Here is a 20,376-nt window from a genome sequence, read left to right as displayed (position 1 = left end):
AGTACATGGAAGAAGAAGATATTACCATACAGTCTGAATGTTGAGTAAAATATTGTCATGTATTAATTTATTTAGCGCACACAACACAAAAATACTGCAGGCTAGGGAATAAAATACACTAAGAATAGTAATTTCACCTGGCTTTATGTGTGTGGCAAAGAAAGTATTCTGCATGCATGGGACATTTTCACATAATTACATTAATAGTGTATTATTTATTCTGCCACAGAAATTTTAATTCTATTGCAAATTCTACTGCAGGATCTCATATTCCTATTTTGTATCCTAAAGCGATAAAAGCACGACAAAGAAAAGAAATATACTTAAAACAAAGTCTGTGTTGATCTAACTTGCACTACAGTTCCCATGATGCCCCGGCAGCCATTCGTGTGCGCGGTGCTTCTGCACAGCCGCTGCCGTCTTTGCAGATTTATAAACAATGCAGATAGATCGACTCTATCTGGAGAAGCCACATAGAGAAATCCAGATGATTTTTACAGCTGCTAAAATGCGTTGCCGCTCCTGAACGTAACCTCAGTTTATATTTTGCTTAAAGGAGACGCAACAAAGCGCACAAAATGGTTGTGCTCCAGATCCGGCCGAATAAGTAGGTTTACTATAGCTTTAAGAACGCGAAAATAGTGTCTGCTTCTTTAAAATTATATCGGTTTATTGCTGAATAGATAATTAAGAAAAGTTTTCAATTTCTAATCAATAAATACATGCATTTAATTTGCGACGAACCCAACGCAATCACAGAAAATGCCCCACTGTTGGATAAAGGCCGCTTGCAATCAAAACGTCTTTTAACCAGACGTCCGTTTTTCCTCAAATTGCAAGTAAACCTGCTTGACTTTAAGCGGAATTTGAGGTAGGCTGAAGTGTGCTCACGGTGATGGAACCGGCCGGGCACCGAACCGGGGGTGTAAAAGGTGAAGAGCCGGCGGAGGACAAGGCCGCAGAGCAGACCGCGGCCACCAGTACGACCGTTACACCGCGGAGGGGGCTCAGAGAGCGGGGGGCGGGCCGCCCGAGGTCCGGCGTCTCCGCTTCATTAACAGACGTTAACGGAGCAGCGTCGAGCCCGCAGAGCTCAGGACGGGTTTTAAGAGACAGGTCAACGAGGGCTGTACCGGCCTGGCTGAAGGACATCAAGAGCGACGACGACGAAGACGAACCGAGCCCGGACACCGGTGCGACCAAGCGGAGGAAAGTTTCCAACTCGAGGCGGAAGAAAAATTCAGAATCTGCAGGTTCGGCTGAGGCTGGAGGGGGCGTAGCAGGTGACATCTTTCAAAGAACAGAGTAAGTTTTTAATTGAACAGTCCTAGCTAATAGACAACTACATTTGTTTATAATGAGCCTGTCTAGACTTTTAACTTGTGTGTTTGTGTCGGTGGGGTCAGTTCCTGTCAAAAGCACGCCTTCACCATAGCTCGTCCCCTTTCTACAGCTCTGCATGGGGAGGGTGGAGTAAAACTTACCTGGCTTTACATATTGTCATATTTTTATAACTTCTAAATGCATTGTTGTATTAGAGATATCATGAATGATGGCATGTCACTCTGCAGGTAGAGAAAATGTCAGATCTCAGTGTTTTTTCCCTCCTTTCTGCAGCTCAGAGGACCCCAAGAAACCTGCCACAGATGCTCAAGGTAATCAGAGAAATGTTGGGGGGAAAACTCTTTGATATCTATCTTTCTAAATCTACATTTAAGTTAAATCTTAATCTTTATATGTGCAAGAGGATTATATGTGTATTTCAGACAGAAATGTGTGTGTGTGGTTGTGTCTGCATATGGCCGTACCACACCTCATGGCATACAGTATGTTTGATGGCATGCTTCTGCTCCCTCATTCCAGCTCCTCCCTCCAGACGCCCCCCAGCCCAGACTCGTGCCAAGCCCCCGTCTGGCAGGGTTGTCCGCGGCTCTGCCAAGCCTGTGTGTAAGACTGAACCTGGAATGGAGAATCCAGCTGGTGAGCAACCTGTTGACAGTGAGCTACAATGGTTCAGCATGTGGGCCTATAATTCCCAAATGAAATCGCACAGCACGCAGAAGCATCATGCTCACTACTGTTCTTCAGGATATTATTTATTTTATAGAAAACTTTCAGTGACATCTTATTTAGTTGGTATGGGATGGTTGTGATTATGAATTTTCAGTGTAACTAATGGGATCAGTGCTGCCTTTAGAGTAAAATATCTTGGTGGTCCCTCCCTTCTACTTCCAATAACTCACTTAGAGAGAACGCAGTAGACTACAATAAAAATGTTTTTTTGTTTTATGCATTCATGCCTTTTCCCATTTTGCATCATTTATACAAATGTGTACATATATGTCAAATTGAAGGTTCTAGTGGCTAAGTGTGCTTTTATTGCCTTCTTCAAACTCATGATGTCTTTCGTTCTCTGTTTGTCATGCAGCAGTAAAAGAAGTAAACAATAAAGAGAAGTATGAAATGTAAGTATATTCTTGGCCCTTTTAGGTAAAACATTGCAAGCGTTAAGGGTTTCACTCAGTGCTGGAGTTGTATTCTTTTACAAAATGGTGTAATATGTGGCGGTTAAAATATAAATTAAAGAGTCACTTTCCAAAAAAAAAAAAAAATTCCCAGTTATTCATTGTGGCATCCAGACATGCAGATAGTTTCAGTTTTTTTAAGTAGTTGAAAGTGGGAAAGTTTGCTTTTTGTGAATTGGGGGAACTGACTGATTTTGTCTAGTCTTGTCTTTGACACACTCAGGGTTTTACAACCAGTAACACAGAGATCAGGTAGGTATATATATTTACTTGCTCTGACTCTGTGTGGTTGGAACATTTTAAAATGTTTAAAAAAAAAAGATAAAAATTAACTTTAACAATAGAGAGGCTGCATATATATCGTATATCACAAGCATATATCTTGTTCTGATATTGATGGCCCACTGAGCTCATGGCTTTTTAAGTGTTCTGCCTTAGTTGTATATCGTGAAAGTGTGTGACTAAGTGAGAGCTTTTGCTGTGTTTTGATGACCGCTGTGTTTTATGCTTATGCTGTCTCAGTAAAAAGAAAGAGGACGAAAGAAAGGATGTTGCTGAACCAGTCTTGGACGATGAAGACTTTTCATTTCACGATGACCCACGCGGCCTCAGCTACCAGCCACAGAACCAGAGGTACACTTATCTCAAGTGCATTCACTTGACTCCGCAGAAAGTGGGGAATTCTGTTTCAAGTGATTTGTTGTTTTGCTTTCAGTGGTGTAGAGGAGGAGGAGGGCCTCAGCAGTGATGAAGATGTCCCTTTTAGAGATGACCTAAATGACCAGAGCTACAACCCAAGGGCGGAAAGGTGTGTGTGTGTCTTTGTCTGTGTCTGACATGATTAGACATAAGCACCATATTTTTCGTTTTGTTTTAATATTTCTCTCTCCTTTTTTTTTTCTTCTCAGGGATGCCCCTAAACCAAAGCGCAAAGCTCCTCCTAGACAGAAGGAGAAGAAAGAGAAAGAGAGGGCACCTAAAAAAGAGAAAGAGGTTGCTGAGATAAAAATAGAAGGTTCGGACAACTTGGAGAGTGTGGAAGAGGAAGTAAAGCTAGAAGAAGAAATAGTGGAGGACCCGGATGGACCAAGGAAGTAAGCAGTACCAGTCGATGTGTAACAAGATGTCAATAGACAGATTGACATTGCATGTATGTCTAAGGAGCTACACTTGTGCTTTTACTCTTTTTAAAACTTTGCATGTGAAACACTAAGCAATTCTTCCTGTGACTATTATTCCAGCTTCAATCTGAATGTAATGTGAGCAAACTCCTTTTCAAAATGGCTTTGTATTCACCACATAATGGAACAAGGCTTTGATTTTCCATTGCAACCCAATTTAGTTTAGTTTTTTTTTCTTTTCCTTCTGTGTTAGGAGAGGCCGGCGGAAAAAAGATGATAAAACCCCACGGCTGCCAAAGAGAAGGTGAAGTTGATGCCTGTTTTTAAGGCGTCATAATCTGAATTTTATAATTTGATATAGTAGGGACTGATGATTGACATAGTGAGCAACAAATTTGGATATGTGGGATATTACTGAGGACTCTGAGTTCCGTTTAATATTTGGTTTCGGTGTTGTGACATTGCAATGACATGTGCTTCACTCACACAGGAAGAAGCCCCCGGTGCAGTATGTGCGCTGTGAAATGGAAGGATGTGGGACAGTCCTGGCTCATCCTCGCTACCTACAGGTCTGTCACAGCAGCCTCACAATCCTACTGAGGGTTATTTACATCTGTCACTCTAAACTACGTATCTGGGGATACCAACATAATTCTGATAAAATGTTCAGTACAGAAGGAATAATGTGATCTGCACAATATGTACAGATACTACCAATAAATTACATTTCTTTTGACGATTTGACCATACATGCTGATTGTCAAAGTCGATAACCTGTAAAGATAGAAAACTTCTCCATATTTACGCAAAGGTTCACACTGTCAAAACCTCAATGAAATGAAAACATCTGAGCAGCAACTTTACACCTTTTTTCAGTTCAGCTTTCAGTCTGCTAGCCCCTCCATCCTCCTGTTAGTGATGATCCATTTCTTAATGTTTTCTTTGTTTTGCACACCAGCACCATATAAAGTACCAGCACTTGCTCAAGAAGAAGTATGTATGTCCTCACCCGTCTTGTGGAAGGCTTTTCCGACTACAGAAGCAGCTGCTGCGTCATGCAAAGCACCACACAGGTACACATAAATTCTTTACATAAAACATGCATTAGCTTTGATCTGTGTCTGACCATTTCTTGTTATAATTAATAATGAAAGTATATGGAGAACACATCTGTATTTGAGTGTTTTGTGATTCTAGACCAGAGGGACTACATCTGTGAGTTCTGTGCTCGTGCCTTTAAGAGCTCCCACAACCTGGCTGTGCACCGCATGATTCACACAGGAGAGAAACCCCTACAGTTAGTACTTCTCAGTTCACAATTTTTGCTCTCTTCGTTTGGACATTTATTAATTCTCTTAAATTTTCTGGGATTACTTAAATGCATTTTCTCAAAATGTTTTCCCATAGGTGTGAAATCTGTGGCTTCACGTGTCGTCAGAAGGCATCTCTAAACTGGCACATGAAGAAGCACGATGCTGATGCCACCTATCAGTTCTCCTGCTCCATTTGTGGCAAGAAGTTTGAGAAGAAGGACTGTGTAGTGGCCCATAAGGCCAAGAGTCACCCCGAGGTGCTAATCGCTGAGGCGCTGGCAGCCAACGCTGGAGCCCTCATCACAACCCCCGCCTCCCTGCTGGAGCTGCCAGGAAACCCCATGCAAGCAGAGGTCACCAGTCTGGACGTGAGCCAAGTAGGGCAGGATGGGCAGATGGACCAGCTGAGCCAGGAAGGGCAAGTTGGGCAGCAAGTGGCTCAGGTGTCCCAGATGGGTCACGTGACCCAACAAGTGAGTCACCAGGTGGTTTTACTGGGACAAGACCAGAGCCTTCATACCATGCAGGTGCCAGTGACGATTGCCCTGTCCCCCATCGACCCCCCTTCGCCAGCTGACAACCAGCAGCAGACTCACCTCCAGCTCCAGATGCCCGTCCAGTTTGTGCAGGCCGCTCAGCAGCCGCAGCAGCCCCAAATCCAACAACTGACCCTCCATTCCAGCTCAGTGGTGACACAGCATCAACCCCAGCTCCAGCCTCTTCAGTCATATTCCTCCCAGCAGCAGAGCCAGGGGCAGACACAAATCCTTCAAATGACCTTCCAGCCGGTCAGCCAATCTCAGACCCACATTCAGCAGATCCCCATTCTAGCGACTTCTCAGCAGCTTCAGACCCTGCAGACAGCCACCCCGAGCCCTCCTCTCCTGTCCCCATCCCAACCCCATCCCCAGTCCCAGGATCCAGCCTCCACCAACGGGGGCAGCTTTATTCTGGACAATCCGGTGCTCTCGTCCTCCTCTCCGTCAGTCAGTTGCCTTCAGCAGACAGAAGCTGTGGGGGCAGACGGTGTGGTCTGGGAGCAGACGGGACAAGGGGACGTTCTGTCGGACAGCAATGAGAGACATGTGCAGCAGGCCCTCATGTAAAACAAGGAAAGTGCACACAAAACAGAAGATAGAGGCAGATTATGTCACCAGTGACCTAATATACTGTATTACAATGTTTGAGGTAAATGTAGGCTCACCAATATATTATTTACTGTTCACTCATAGTCATATTTGGTAGCTTTTTAGAATATCTGTATCAGGGAAACATATGTATGTGTCGGTATGTGTAAGTTGTTGCCTTTGTACATAAGTCATGTAAACTTAACTAAACTTTTATGTGAGTGTGTGTATTGATGCTGAGGTTATGTTGCAATGCTGTTGCTATTATGCAATAATATAGCATACCTCTTCGTAATATACAGCACATCAAATGCCTAGTGTGTGGCATAAAGGTTCCTACTGGAACAAATCAACTCTATTTATATTATGAATTAACTCAAAACACACATTAGAAAGCTATAAACAGACTCCAATATGTACGGGGTGAGTAAATTCTGTTTAAATGAACAGGCAGCTATTTTTTCATTTGTTGTCCAGATCTACTGTAAAGCCTTTATTTGGCAAGGTTAAAAGAAAATAGAACTGAAAACAATCTAAATGAGACACATTTCAAAACCTGGAAAAAAGATGTTTCACAGGCCTGTAAAAAAAAAATAAAAAAAAAAATATCACACAATATGCATATTTTAGTGATGTTGGCAGTGTCATTAAATTGTTTCAATGACATCTGTGCAGATGTTTGTTAAGCTTGGCTGGTGGTAGACTTAGAAGGAATAATACCCCGTATAATGTATGCACTACTCACAAAAGTCCTCTATTATAGGCAGCCAAAAGGTGACCTTGGACATTGTAAATCACATATGAACCCATAAAATAACAGCAAGTCACTGAATTAGACAAACTCAAATTGTGTCAATAACCTTTGAAGTGTAAGGTAATTAATAAGCAAGGCTATGTAGAAACCTTGGTACGTATGTCAATACTAAATCTGCACCTCTCTGATTTGTGATTTAGGATGTGTGGTAGCGCAAACACAGGAACTGTTCATTTATATGATGTAAATAAATGTCTTAACATTTATCCAAAGTGTATTCACTGACAGAGTGAGAACATAATTTTGGGGGGAAATGCAAACAAACGATCTCTTCAAATGGGACAGCTGTATGCTGACAGCTTTAGTTGGTAGAGGGGTCAACCATTAATAGTATGGTTGGTGGTTAAATCCCCAGCTCCTTCTGTACACATGTCAAAATGTCCTTGAGCAAGAACCACAAATTGCTCTCAACGTTTGTGGGGAATAAAAACGTATGTCGCTTTGGATAAAAGCAACTACCAGATGTAATGTAACTATATACCTGAGTCATCATTAATTGATCCTACAATGGACAGTACACAATTTCTACAACATACACACATGCTGAGAGAACATATTTCATCCCACTATTATTGCTTTATGACAGTGTAATAGCTCATATAACATCGATCAGGACATGTTAAGCCGCTCTCTGTCCCTATGCATGGCATACTGCTTCATAGCTCGTTTAGGAGGAATCAAAGTGTTACTCAGTCCAACCCTCCTCTTCTTCCCTTGCTGCCATCCTGACTCTTCCTCTTTTGTCTCCTCACCTGAGCCACCTGCATGGAGCTCAACTTGATCTGACACTGGTGTTTCTTCACTCACAGGTGGATGACAGTCAGTGGGGGTGACTGGGGTCTGGAGGTCACTGTCATGAGCAAACTTGCATTTGATCCCAAACCTGCACCGTCCATCTTTCCTGTATGACACACACATCCTCTTGCCTCCTATCTGGGAGGGTTTGGCCTGCACTGTGAGGGGGACGTGTTTCTGCAAGGCGCTGAGCTTCTGATCTGCCTGAGCCTTGAAAGGGTTGGCAAACACACCGCTGTCAGAACAAGTATTCAGAGATGGAGGAGGTAGTTTATTGGAGGTGAGGGAGCCCAGGGAAGGAGCAGGCAGGGTAGGTTGGCAGGCTCCAGAAGATGCTGGTGCTTGGGGATGTGGTGGTGATGAAGACGGCTCTGGGTCCTCTTCCTCTGGTTCTGATTCACTGGAAGCTGAACCAGGCGCCAGCAAGAAGTTGCGGGTCCTTTTGACAGCTGATGCCTCATCACCCATCTCCTTAACAGAACTTGAAGGTAGAAAAGGTGCAGAGAGACGGAGAATAACAATTACACGAGAGGTTAACAGCCTGTGTAAGCTAGCGCAATACTATTTACAATTATCTGACAATCTGTGTTTTGTGATATATGTTTTTTTCAATACTTACCCAACTCCACCGTTGTTTACATCCTCTACATCCCCATCGCTGTCGGACTCCGAGGACACTCCGTAGCCAACCAGAGAGTTCATACCTTTAAAATCAGACGCTAAGCTAGCTAGCTGGTTAGCTTGGTCTCAAAATGAAAGCGCGCTAATACTGTTCCTGGATAGCAAGAATCTTATAGCAAACAGTTGACTATATTAACATAATACAGCGCGACATTTTTTAGTCATTCCCATTTCCTCTTAAGAAACGTCGTTTCCAGTAACATTAGCTGCTGTCATTTAGCCGATGCGCCGTGTTTACATTACAGGCGCCTGCACTGACACCTGCAGGACAGGCGTGGCATTACACCCTAAATCATTACCGAACCACAAACATTGAATCCTGTATATTTTCTTTTATGTATAGGGATATAATATATTGTCACTAGAGGTTGTTGGTCATTAGTGGTTGATAATTTTTGTAATGCATTGTGGAATATCGTAGAAAAGGTTTCAGTCGTAGTCATCTGGACACTGTTTTCAGAATCAAGACGTTTAGGCTCCCATTCGGAAGTCATTCTCAATTGTCAAAAATGGTCCGAGAACTCAGAAATTTAAGCTACTCTGTGTTACTTAAGCCATGCCCTCAGGAAGGAGTCTTCCTGAGTTTCTGCTGATTACCCTGCCTAGTTTCACCTGAAACTGACCTCATTGTTTCCATGATGGCCCAGTAATCAGTAATCAGGTCTATTGTTTTCTGGCTGCACCTGCCTCATCACTGTTAAGTACCTGATTAGCATATGATTGGCTTGACCAAGGTGTTAATACACTGTGGTAAACGGTTGGCAAGTTGAATCTCAGACCATCATTTCTGTTCAAAGAGGAGTTTTCTTTTTTCACCAAAATGGCTTCTTTGACACCCCTTTCAAACCAAGTCTTCTCTCTACTTAGAATCTTCACCTCACTGTCTTCAAATGTGTGGTTTGTAGCTTTTGGATGCAAATGCACGGCGCTCTGTAATCCTGAGTTTGCGTGTCGTCTGTGCTGATAAAGTCTTTTGTGAAGTGGCTGTTTGGTTTCGCCTATGTACCGTTGTTTGCAGTTTTCCTCACTGCACTGAATTGAATAAACTACATTGCTCTGTTTTTGTGTGGGCATCTTGTCCTTAGGATGAACGAGTTTCTGTCTTAAAGTGTTGCCTGGTTTAAAGAAGACAGGAACATCGTGCTGTCTAAAGATCCTTTGTAGTTTTTCAGACAGTCCAGATACATAAGGAATGGAGACACCGTTCCTTCTTGGTTCTGTTTCCCTTTTGTCCTGTTTTTTGGCTCTTTTAACTTTGTTGAATATGTTTTTGTATATGTTTGTAGATGTTTTTGAATAACTTCTTGTTTCTTTTCTTATATTAGAAAAATAAGTGGCGAACAGTCCTTATATTTTGTAATATATTCTCATATTCATCATGTAACATATTCTGAATAAAGACAGTGTATTGGCATGTATATCAAGACACTGTAGGCATATGTGGAGCAAGTCAGGTAAGTTCTGTAATATACAACCCCAAATTACACATTACAAATTTGCCTTAAATGATTTACAATCTGCATAGCATATAACACAGTCTATCCTTAGAAGCTCACTTTCAAGTTGTTTTTAATAACATATTTTCCATATGGCTGTTACATGACTTAACCACTGAAGTTAAAATGAAAGCCTCCAAGTTAATATGACGTTTTGACCAGTTATGATTTTACCTATTAACTGGCTTTATTGTAATGATTAGATACCATAGTAGTGTTTATTGTGTTGTATTATAACACATTTGTTGGGATTTGTTGGGTCTCTGTAATTAATTTGATGTGCCCCAGGATGCCTTATTGATTGTTTCCTGCTCTTAAGTATTGATGTTTAAAACAAGTTTAATAGCAAAATCCAAGTGGACATTTGTCCAGAGAGGTATGCTGACTTGTCAAACACAGGCATAACTAACAGCCAACATTTGTAGTGGCTGCATTCCATTTATGTGTGCCTGCATGTGCCAGGGTTCTGGCAACTGCATGTTGGCTTGTTGACATGTCTTCCTGGCAGTCTAAATGGAACAAACCCATCATTGATGTCAATGTTTTCACCTGCTGCTTTTCTTCTATGACAAGTAAAAAGGGCTACCACGAGAGGGTCCATCATATGCAGTTATTTATACATTTATTCCAAACTAAAAGCCACTGCAGGCTTCTCATCTTTGCTGACATTAACACTGAGAGAAGAGAATACATAGATGAAATCACCATAATAGTCCTTTATTGTTATTTGCAGTTCATTTACAGTTTGGCATGGTACAGTAGGGTTTTATAGTGTAGCAATACCACGTTATGAAAAAACGTCATTACAAGTAAAAGTCCTGCATTTAAAATATTACTTCAAAATTAATTGTAGTATCAAACGCATTTAATGTTATATTATTATATTAGGCTACTGGATCATTATTATTGATGCATGCATTAACATGTAGACCTAAGCAGTACTTTAGTTTTGGTGAGGTTGAACTGCTTTATATACTTTTGGGAAGTTTAATCTATAACAATCATATTTTATAAAGTAAAGTAGCATAAAGCGGAGATATAGATAAGTGAAGGAGAGGTAGCCGGCTACCCCAAAGGCTACTTGAGTAAATGTAGGGTAGCCTACTTTGTTCTTCTTACTACCGGTATTATCCCTATAGAGACTTGTGGTTTTGCTGTGATCTTTGTATACTTTTCTCATGCACGTACCGAAGCAGACTGAAATAGGTCCAGACAAAATCCTACTTAAATTTAGACCATTTTTGCTTTGGTCACTACCAGTAAATCAGATAAGCCCCCCTTCTTGAATAAGTTGATGAGCTCTTCCCTCCGGCTCCGCCTCAGCTTGTCCCGTTAAATTCCTCCTGCCTGGCATCAGGTTCCCGGGGGAAAGGGCGGAGAGTTGGCCACAAACTCTGTAACATAAGTAAGTAACAGTGAGCAGCCAAGGTCAGACAAACTGGGAAATTCGTTTTACCGAAACCTAAGAGAGCTCTGGCTCCGATTAACACCGCGCTGAGTTTCACCAAAGGGGAGCGGAAGGGCAGGCTGAAGTGAACCATGAACCGTGGCGTTGTCGGCATGAGGCAGGCTTACACGGGCATATATTAGGGAGCCGGCCTGTTGCTCTGCTGCTCCAAGTGCGCGTGTGTCTTCTCGGGAGAGGCAGCTGGAGGTCCAATGGCAGACAGGCGGACTAGAGGCATGACCGGCTCGGATCTGAGCAGGACCAACGCGGCCCGGGCTGCTGCTATAGCCGAGCAGCTGCACCATGAGTGCTCCATCTTACTGGAACTTTATGTGAGTAGAGGAGCTTATTGTTTCCACTGGCTGCAACCTGCCAGCAGTACACAGTATCACAGAGTCCAGAGCTGAAGACTGAGAGCAAAATGTGTGTGGGTAAAGGAGAGTGAGAAATAGGCCAAGGTTAAATGGAAAATTAATAGATTTTTTTCCTGCGTGTGTGTGTGCGCGCATGCATGTCTGTAACTTTGTGTGCATGTTACTGTGTGTGTGTGTGTGTGTGTGTGTTTGAAAGAAGTACATGGACAAAGTGTGTATGCTGTGAGAGAGAGAGAGAGTGGGAGAGAGAGAACAAGAAACAACATGAAAGGGATGCGTGCAAAAGCAAGATAAGGAGGAGTGTGTGTGTGTGTGTGTGTGAAAGAGAAAGAAATTATGGACCGCAGGGGGTAGGAATGCAGAGAGGAGGGGGTGAACTTGGAATGACAGAGGTGGGCGTTTTTTCTGGCACAAACTCATCAATGCCTGGGCACGAAGTCTTCGTCTCTTTTCCACAAGCCTGCGCCTCTTTGCCTATAGGTGTGAGAGCTACTGGTTATTAGAAGTTCTTGGTTTCCTGCCAGTTCACCGCCTCATCCTTCGTTTCTTTCATGTGTCTCGCCAGGAGCAAGGGAGCGGCCTGGCATATAACTTCATCCACTTCACTCCCCAGGATTTGACCCTTCCTTCTTCTATCCTTCATGCCTTCTTCAATTTTCTTCTCTCTGACACAGTTTTTGTATGCACACTCATCACTGACTTTGTGGGCATAGTTTCCTTTTGGAAATATTCCAGTGAACACACTATGAAGTGATAAGATATGTCTTAACCTGTCATACAGAAATGTATGTACATTCGTCTCCCCTGTTTTTTCTCTCCCTGGCTGGGAGGAATTGTCTCTGAAATATGATTTAGTTTAGACTATGGCACATAGGTGTCAAATGAATCGAATGCAGATTGAATATTTTTCAGGCAGAGTAATGTTTTTTCCAGGCGGGCTGTCCCTTGCCTATTCATTGGGTGGGAAAACACTCATTTGCAACATCCGTTTGATACCTCGTAAATCATTTTCAGAGCTTACCACGTTATCATTATTCACAGTGATCCACCAGAATATTGCTTCTGGTTACAGTATCACTTCCTGGGATATCCATAACTGCCTGAATCATATTTATTCTGCAGGCTGAGCAGTAAACATTAACTTCCCCTCGACTCTCAGAGCATACAGGTCACATTAGGCCGCTCTGTCACTCTGGTACTAACTTGCATTCAGGGTTCAACATTAACGCCTCAGTATAATGTCACAAGGAGGCCTCTGGGATTCACAACTCACTCAAGTACTAAAGCTGATGCCAGATATAACCATGCCTGTAAAGTGACCTGTCAACGTTTTTTCATACTGTAGCTCTGACAATGCAAAGGTGCTATCTTTGTTATGTGCTGTTTACCAAAGGTAGATTATACAGTGTTGATTTTATATTAATGTTAAAGGAATAGTTCGACATTTTGGGAAATATGCCTATTTACTTTTTTTGCTGATAGTTAGATGAGAAGATTGGTACCACTCTCATGTCTGTATGGTAACTGAAGCCACTGCCAGCAGCCGGTTAGCTTAGCTTAGCATAAAGACTGGAAACAGGGAGAAGCAGCTAGCCAGGCTCTGTCCTGAGATAACAAAAATTGCCTACTAGCACCTCTAAAGCTCACTAATCAAAACGTTATATCTCCTTTATTTAATCCGCACAAAAAATGAAGTGTAAAAACTACAATTTGTGGTTAGCCAGGCTAGCTGTTTCCCCCATTTTCAGTCTTCACGCTAAGCTAAGCTAATCACCTGCTGGCTGTAAGTACGTATTTATCGTACAGACATGAGAGAGGTATTGCTCTTCTCATCTAACTCTGAATGACTGACCTTGAACAAATTCCTATCGCATTAGGAGCAAATCTCTGTTGCCTCACAATGATCTTCAATAAATTGCTGTCAACAGTGACGTCAATGTGGTTAGTACTTGATAGAAAGCATTCCTCAGTCTTCAACTTATGCACTTCACTTTCCAACTCTTCTTCCTTTTCCTTATTAATGCCTTCCCAAATCTCACTTATGTTCTTAATTTCCACCCTCTTTGCTTTCTCTCTTTCCTCCTCAAGAGAAAGAAGGAGAGTTTCACTGCAGATGTTATGGTGGCTGACGGTCGTCTGGTGTCCGTCCCTCCTCCTTCCTCCCAGCTGGACACCAGGGACAAGCTCTGGCGTCTCCACTCGGCTCTGCTACAGTGCCGCAGCTTGCTGGAGAGCGCCATCGCCAAAGAGGAAGAGCAACTGGGCGGTGGGAATAAGGGTGAATATGAGACCCAGAGGAAGATGGTGAAGGACAGACTGTCGCTGCTCTTAATCAACACTGGAGAACTCCTTAAAGCTGTTGACGGCACAGCAGTCCTGACTCCCAGCTCGGCGGGTTTGGAGGTAGGTGCTGATGTCGACAGAGGTGTTATGATGATGGTGAAAGTGCCAGACAGAAATTAAGGCAGAACTTGCTGATCTCTCCCCTTCTTATTGGCAGTTAGATGGTCCGACCACTCTGTTTGAGCTGAAGCTTTGGGTATACCGGATCTTCAAAGAGGTGGACTACTGGACCAAGACGGCCATCACCACCTTGCAAGCCCTGCCGTCGGTGATTGCTAAGGAGCGGGGAAGGACCACGCGAGTCAGGAGCACGAGGAGCACGCGGAGCACGAGGAGATGAGATGGAGACGTGAGGAGTGTGTGTGGGTGAACAGGAATAATGAGAGAGGAAAGCAGTTAAGGAGAGACATAAAGAGGTGGGTGAAGGGAATGAAAGATGAAATAAGGTGTTCAGACGGGGCCAAAGTGAGAAACCGACATGTATGGAGAGAAAAAGAAAGAGATGAGTGAAAATAGCTGAAAGAGAGAGACAGATCCCTACTGAGACAGGGAGATGAGTGAGTTGGGTTATTTTTAGGGCACGAAGGCCCCTTTACATGAACAGAGGCCTTAGACAGAGAGGGAGCAATAGACAATAACCATGTTTATCATAGCTAATAACAACATTTGTTGGAACAAGATTATTTTAAGTATGGCAGAGTTTAATACAACTTTATATTTATTGTTTACCTTTTTTTAAGATGAAATCCAACAATGCATCTAGATTCAGAGTTAAGATACAGAGTTCTCAGAGTTTCTCACTTTCTTTCTTTCTTTCACATTTTGGTATTGAGAAACATAACATGATTAACGCAGACTCAAAATGCAAATGAAAATGTTGCTACTTTTCTCACCTGCTAACATCAAACTAATATCCATGGTTTTTCTCATGCATGCACTCCCTTGATACAGCTAAAGTTATTATATAAGATATACTGCCAGGATCCCTTGCAGCTGACAGAGGAAGCAGTCAGCAAGGGGCACATTCTGATGAAAATGAGAACATTTGAATTCATGCCATCACCAGTCTGTAGCTCTGATGTGTGTAGTTTTGTATACTGTGGCTGTAAATCATTCCACATAGATTATCATCTGGGGATATTCAGTGTATGAAGATGAAAAGAAATCTGTGTAACAGCACCCTCTAGTGTTTACACAGTGCCATTACATAGATGTGTTCCTTCTTTCTTTCTTGATTTTCCTCACTAATGCTTATGTCAAATTATCCTGTGTTCTTATAGTTTTGTTATGTTTTTAGGGCACTTTATTAGCAATGGAATCATGTAAAATCATGTCACAGGGTTTAGGAAGCAACAAGTGTGGTGCAACCGCAACATCGATAGTCCAAACTGATGGGCATACAAATGGGCACATAAGCAGGGAGAGTAGTGGAAATACAACGTAAATAGAAGAAGTCTGCTAACTTAAGTGATGAAAGACATTTTTCATGAATTCATTCATTTATTTGTGATACTGATTTGAAGTGTTTAACAGAAAACTACATTTCCTTCTTATTGATAAAGTTTGAGAGTTTTTCATAATTTTTTTTAATCACCAGGTCATGTTAAAAAGCCCAGCAAGAAGGGAACAAAAATAATGTTCTACATTACAATGGTCAATATGCAGAAATGTTTTAAGGCACATATCCCATTTTGACTGGGTTTGACAGGATTTGTGTCTGTCAAGTGATCCATTATCTATCAGTTGGGCAGTTGCAGCTTGCACTGCAATAATCAACATATAGTTGATAAGTTAACTTGTAGTAGATTGGTTGTTTAAGAAAGTTAAAAGAATTGTGATCAGAACAGAGAAATTAATCAAAAATGGCCCTCAACAATTAGTCTAACCTGGGCTGCAATACTAATTAAATTAGCATTGTAGATAGTAGATTGTCTTAATGATGCATGAAGCTTCAGGCTTAGAAAAATAGAAGATACTGTAAATGGGACTGAATCCTACATATAGAAGTCTTGCCTAGATAACCAATACGATCCATGATAATGGGGTGTGTTGGAAGAAAATATAGGTTTTTGAGGAAAAAGCAAGCAAACCTTTTGTAGTGTTGAAATCTTTAGGATTATGCATTTAGCATTATGGTAATTTTGCAGTTTAACTTTAAATGGCTGCAGATTTTATTTATTTAATATTTTCCTTGTCACAGGCTGTATTTAATACTAGGTTGATAAGGTATGTTGATAAACTGTTGGTAGGTGCACTGGGAACAAACAAACCTGTGTGAGATTTGAGTGAAACAGGGCACTCCAAACTGTTTTCAGGCTTCTGAAAACTGAATATTGTTACTGGAAGGCAACGTGAATGCAGTTCATCGTTTGATCTGAGTCGCAATGTGTAACGCCAAAGATGAAATGTAAACCCTAAGAAAATAAGAGCTACTGTGCTACATGTGCGAAAAGTCATTCACTCCATCTGTTATGCATGCACTAAATGCAGGATGAAAATACATCATACAGTACAAATGCATCTTAAATATCTAATAATGCTTTGGAGTGCAGCACTTTTAATGCGATGTACTGTAAATGCAATAATACATGTGTTGCATTTGCTGTTCTGTATATGGATGTACTATCTTTCCTCATGCTCTTTTTCATCGACTCTGATGATGAGCTACGCAGCGCATAAATCATAGAAAACATGTTTTTTTTCCAAAAGGATTTTCTGGCTCAGTTGGCCACAGACCAGGAACGGTCAAAGACTAGAGAAGTTAGGCCAAATTTGACTAAAAATAACAGTGGGTTAAAAAAAATGCAAGTATGTTGCTACAGGTGCTACAGGAGAAGATTAAGTATGAGCCAGGAAGTCCAGTTTGAATAACACATCCATTAGTTTAAAGGATTATCAGACACAAAACTGTAGTATGTGGCAGTATTTCACTGTGGCAATTATTTTAGTCTCTGTCTCGACCATTGCAAGGTAAATACTAAAATTTCGCTGTACTTGTTACAGAGTATTCCACCAATACTAGGACTACTGAGCCAATGCATTGGTCTCACTGAAGTTAATGAGGCTGCATATCTTTGACGCAGTGCTATTGTTGGTCTGAATGCAGCCTCAGAGCCTGTATATTAGCAACTGAGTAGTTACAGGTTACAATGGCTTCATATTATAGCCCTCCGTTTTTCTGTTTGTGTCACAGATATCATTTGTCAGTCATGAACTGAACTACACAAGATAGTAATTTTTAGTCTGTCTTCTTCCTGCAGATTACAGGAAGTACATCACCATGGTTACATTCCTGGCAAACTAAATGTTTTGTTTGCATATATACAATTGATTTATTTATTTTAATAACAATTTCTTTTTTTACACTTTTTTTTGTCTTCTTTATGTGTGTCGTTTCTTAAGCTGTGTTTACACCAAACGCAAATTGAATATTTGCCTCACATTACTCGCCTTAGTTTGACCGCCAGATCATTTGTGTTTACCGCCCAGTCATTCCCACAAAACACTCTGCAAACCCTCCGTGATATGCGCGAATTTTGCACTCAAGTTGAATATTTTTAACTCACTTTCAAATACGCGATTGACGCGATTTTCACGTGTTTGCCTCATTCGCGTCTTTGCATTAACTTAACTTTTAATGTAATCCCAATGCGCAAAAAATGCAATTCGCGTTAATCACACCTTTACACTCCTACATGCCCTCTGTTTTGACCTCTGGTGCAGAGAGCAAGTTGTAGACAAATGGCTCAAAGCACAAAGAGAGAATTAGGTTACCATCACATCTGTCTATAAGCAGCAATCATACTGTAGAGTTGTCACGACAATGGCGGGATTTTCACATTGTAAAGGCTGTATGATTGACCCCCATTACCCCTGATGGTCAACCAAATGTTTGGATGTACTTGAAATGAATTGTCATTGTTGTTTATCTTTGGAGTTTTTGGTAAAGCAGTAATAATCCCCATCCTGCAAATGTGGCTTTATGTGTGTAATGATTGTCTTGCTGGATACACTTTTTCACTCGATAAAATGTTAACACAAGAGACCAGACACCAAAGATAGATTTAATCTTTGGGCTGACAAGTTTGATTTGTATGTCCCTACATCACTGTAGTCCAAAAGTCTCTTTGGTGTCTCAAATTAAATCTGTCTTTTGGAATGAAAACCATCTTCTCTTGAGCTTTTCCAGTAAAGTCCCTTTCAGACATGGAATCTGTAACATTGCTTGGTTCATCTCTGTTTAAGTAGTGGCTTTCTGACTTTTAAATATACAGTAGGCCTCCGTTATGAAGAAGATTTTATATATGATAGAGCAATGCTTGCTTGATATTTGGCATCTGGGATACAAGACTAGGAAATGTAGTAGGGCTGCAAGTAATTAATATTTGCATGATCATTTATAATCAATTATTTTATTGATTGATGCCTAATTTTTCTTAAACAGATTTTTGTCTATAAAATGTCAGAAAATTGTGAAAAATAGAAAAAATCACAATTTCCCAGAGCCCAGGTTGACATATTTCAATTGCTTGTTTTGTCCGACGAATGGTCCAAAATGATTTATAAAAAAAGATTTTCCATTTACTATCATTTAAGACTAAAATAATGCAAATATTCATTTTTAGAACCTGGAACAAGTGCCTAAGTTCTGAGCATTTTTGCTGAAAAATTACTTAAACAAGCAATTAATCATAAAAATTAAGTGTTAATTAATTTTCTGCAGGCAGATTAATCGACTAATCATTTCAGCTCTACAATGTTGTAAGTTACGGATATTATACAGGGTCATCTTGTTAACTTGCTATCAGTGTGGAATAAGCATGGGACGATGTGAAAATTTCATGTCACGATTATCCTGGCAAAATTAATTGCGATTCACGCTATTATCACGATAATCATCAAAATATGCTTAAAACTCTTAAAATGGCACTAAAACATACTGGAATCACTTAACCTTACATTTTGTGAAGGGACAAATATTTTTATTGCATCACAGATAGGATACACAGCTTTTTAGTGAAAATCAAACAAACAATCTTGAACAAGGTAATCATAAATCAAAAGGTCCCCCTGCATAAATAAATAAAATATTAGCAACATTGTCTGAGTCTGTTATTTCTTACATGATAATTCCTGTATTTTTTAAATCAGGCTCTATTTTCCACTTCTCAACCATGATGTCATATGGTACAGACAACAATTTCACCAATCAGACTATGTAATTTACCCCCGACTGAAGAAATACAGTAATTATCCTTTAACAAAAATAAAGTCTGATAAACTGGAATTGTGGCATAGAGTCAAACTGTCCTATTTTGGACCTGTTTTTAGTAAAAAAAAAAAAAAAAAAAAAAGTCACTTGTGAGGATATTCACGATTATCCCAAGTCACGGTTATCCAGATAATGGAAATTCTCCACGATCAATTTATCTTGAGTGTTTTTTATCCCGATCCGTGATAATATTGTATATCACCCATCCCTAGTCTGGAAAGACAGTTCTCTGATATAAGCTTTGGACCAATGTCGTGCCAATTTTACAAAAGTAGCTAGCAGAAGTGTCTCCACTGAGTCAAGTCTTGCCGCTTCAAAATGTCCTGCATGATCAAAGCGCATCACTCTCTTTGTTACTTCTCCCTTGTGATTGGTTTGCACACTATACTGAAAATTCTCATATGTAAGAACACTGCAATCTTGACTTTGCCTGTACTTGAAACTCAAACTTGAGCCATGTAGCAGAAAATGTTGCCTTGTAAATTGAGTATTGACACATTACACATTATTTTATGTTTAAAAGGGGCTTAAAATGACGTAAGCATAGACCAGCACTAGAGCACAAGCCTCAGTTTCATTTTGTCTCACAGCCTAAATATTGTTGTTTTCATTTAAGGACAAAATGATTACTTGTCAAAAATGTTAAACTTACAAAAATATAAAATGTATTTTAGATCACGGAGAGAGCATCGGTTGATGCATTGTGAATATGACATCAAAGTAATGTACGGTCTTTTATGTTTGTCTGAAACTTTATTTATTATTGACTGTATTTCTGAGGGTGTGTGAGTGGGTTGAAATAAATTGATCTTGGCTATAATTTGAGTTGTCTCTTGTATCTGTATGACTTAAAAACAGATTGGTTCACAAATGTCGGGGTGATGACGTGTTTGAAGGATTGGAGGATGTTTTGTTTTTTGGTGCAAGAAAAAATTATGTGCGGATAAATGGGTTTTATTTTACATTGTTGAGTTTGAATATTAGCAGTGAAATTGTGTGTGTGTTTATGTTTAACTGTAAGAAAAGACAGGATGTGTGTTTGAGCGAAAGGGGTGGAGTGTGTGTCTA

At 40.7% G+C, this 20,376-nt stretch overlaps 3 protein-coding genes across 4 annotated transcripts; 2 read left to right on the top strand and 1 right to left on the bottom strand.

The window, feature by feature from the left end:
• Positions 1–78: 78 nt before the first annotated feature.
• On the top strand, positions 79–7,106 carry zfp91 (ZFP91 zinc finger protein, atypical E3 ubiquitin ligase). 2 transcript variants are annotated; one of them, XM_044191041.1, is made up of 12 exons: positions 79–1,305; positions 1,618–1,655; positions 1,864–1,980; positions 2,432–2,465; positions 3,048–3,158; positions 3,241–3,333; positions 3,434–3,619; positions 3,900–3,950; positions 4,137–4,215; positions 4,605–4,719; positions 4,844–4,943; positions 5,054–7,106. In XM_044191041.1, exons 1-12 carry the CDS (start codon positions 896–898, stop codon positions 6,063–6,065), a joined length of 2,346 nt encoding a protein of 781 aa, XP_044046976.1. In that variant the 5' UTR covers positions 79–895; the 3' UTR covers positions 6,066–7,106. The 2 variants fall into 2 exon arrangements, with proteins under 2 accessions (XP_044046976.1, XP_044046975.1); XM_044191040.1 differs by having other exon boundaries at positions 81–1,305; positions 2,429–2,465.
• Positions 6,552–8,651, bottom strand: si:ch211-113e8.11. The gene is made up of 2 exons (XM_044191042.1): positions 8,315–8,651; positions 6,552–8,176 (listed from the first exon to the last, which is right to left on the bottom strand). The coding sequence occupies exons 1-2, from the start codon at positions 8,395–8,397 to the stop codon at positions 7,510–7,512; spliced, it is 750 nt and encodes a 249-aa protein (XP_044046977.1). The 5' UTR covers positions 8,398–8,651; the 3' UTR covers positions 6,552–7,509.
• Positions 8,652–11,191: 2,540 nt separating this feature from the next.
• Positions 11,192–20,128, top strand: cntf (ciliary neurotrophic factor). Its single transcript, XM_044191043.1, has 3 exons — positions 11,192–11,651; positions 13,782–14,096; positions 14,194–20,128. The coding sequence occupies exons 1-3, from the start codon at positions 11,532–11,534 to the stop codon at positions 14,374–14,376; spliced, it is 618 nt and encodes a 205-aa protein (XP_044046978.1). The 5' UTR covers positions 11,192–11,531; the 3' UTR covers positions 14,377–20,128.
• The last annotated feature ends 248 nt before the right edge of the window (positions 20,129–20,376 follow it).

Source organism: Siniperca chuatsi, linkage group LG3 (genome assembly GCF_020085105.1).
Source record: "Siniperca chuatsi isolate FFG_IHB_CAS linkage group LG3, ASM2008510v1, whole genome shotgun sequence".
NCBI lineage: Eukaryota > Metazoa > Chordata > Actinopteri > Centrarchiformes > Sinipercidae > Siniperca > Siniperca chuatsi.
The sequence above is the reverse complement of the archived record's forward strand: the minus strand, read 5'-3'. Positions and strand labels throughout refer to the sequence as shown.

Excerpts from the sequence above, each read along its gene's own strand:
- cntf (XM_044191043.1), top strand. The coding sequence starts at position 11,532 with ATGGCAGACAGGCGGACTAGAGGCATGACCGGCTCGGATCTGAGCAGG. Across the intron at positions 11,652-13,781 it reads CCATCTTACTGGAACTTTAT|AGAAAGAAGGAGAGTTTCAC; the intron begins GTGAGTAGAGGA and ends TTCCTCCTCAAG. Across the intron at positions 14,097-14,193 it reads CCAGCTCGGCGGGTTTGGAG|TTAGATGGTCCGACCACTCT; the intron begins GTAGGTGCTGAT and ends TCTTATTGGCAG.
- zfp91 (XM_044191040.1), top strand. The coding sequence starts at position 896 with ATGGAACCGGCCGGGCACCGAACCGGGGGTGTAAAAGGTGAAGAGCCG. Across the intron at positions 4,720-4,843 it reads TCATGCAAAGCACCACACAG|ACCAGAGGGACTACATCTGT; the intron begins GTACACATAAAT and ends TTGTGATTCTAG. Across the intron at positions 4,944-5,053 it reads ACAGGAGAGAAACCCCTACA|GTGTGAAATCTGTGGCTTCA; the intron begins GTTAGTACTTCT and ends GTTTTCCCATAG.
- si:ch211-113e8.11 (XM_044191042.1), bottom strand. The coding sequence starts at position 8,397 with ATGAACTCTCTGGTTGGCTACGGAGTGTCCTCGGAGTCCGACAGCGAT. Across the intron at positions 8,177-8,314 it reads GTAAACAACGGTGGAGTTGG|TTCTGTTAAGGAGATGGGTG; the intron begins GTAAGTATTGAA and ends TCTACCTTCAAG.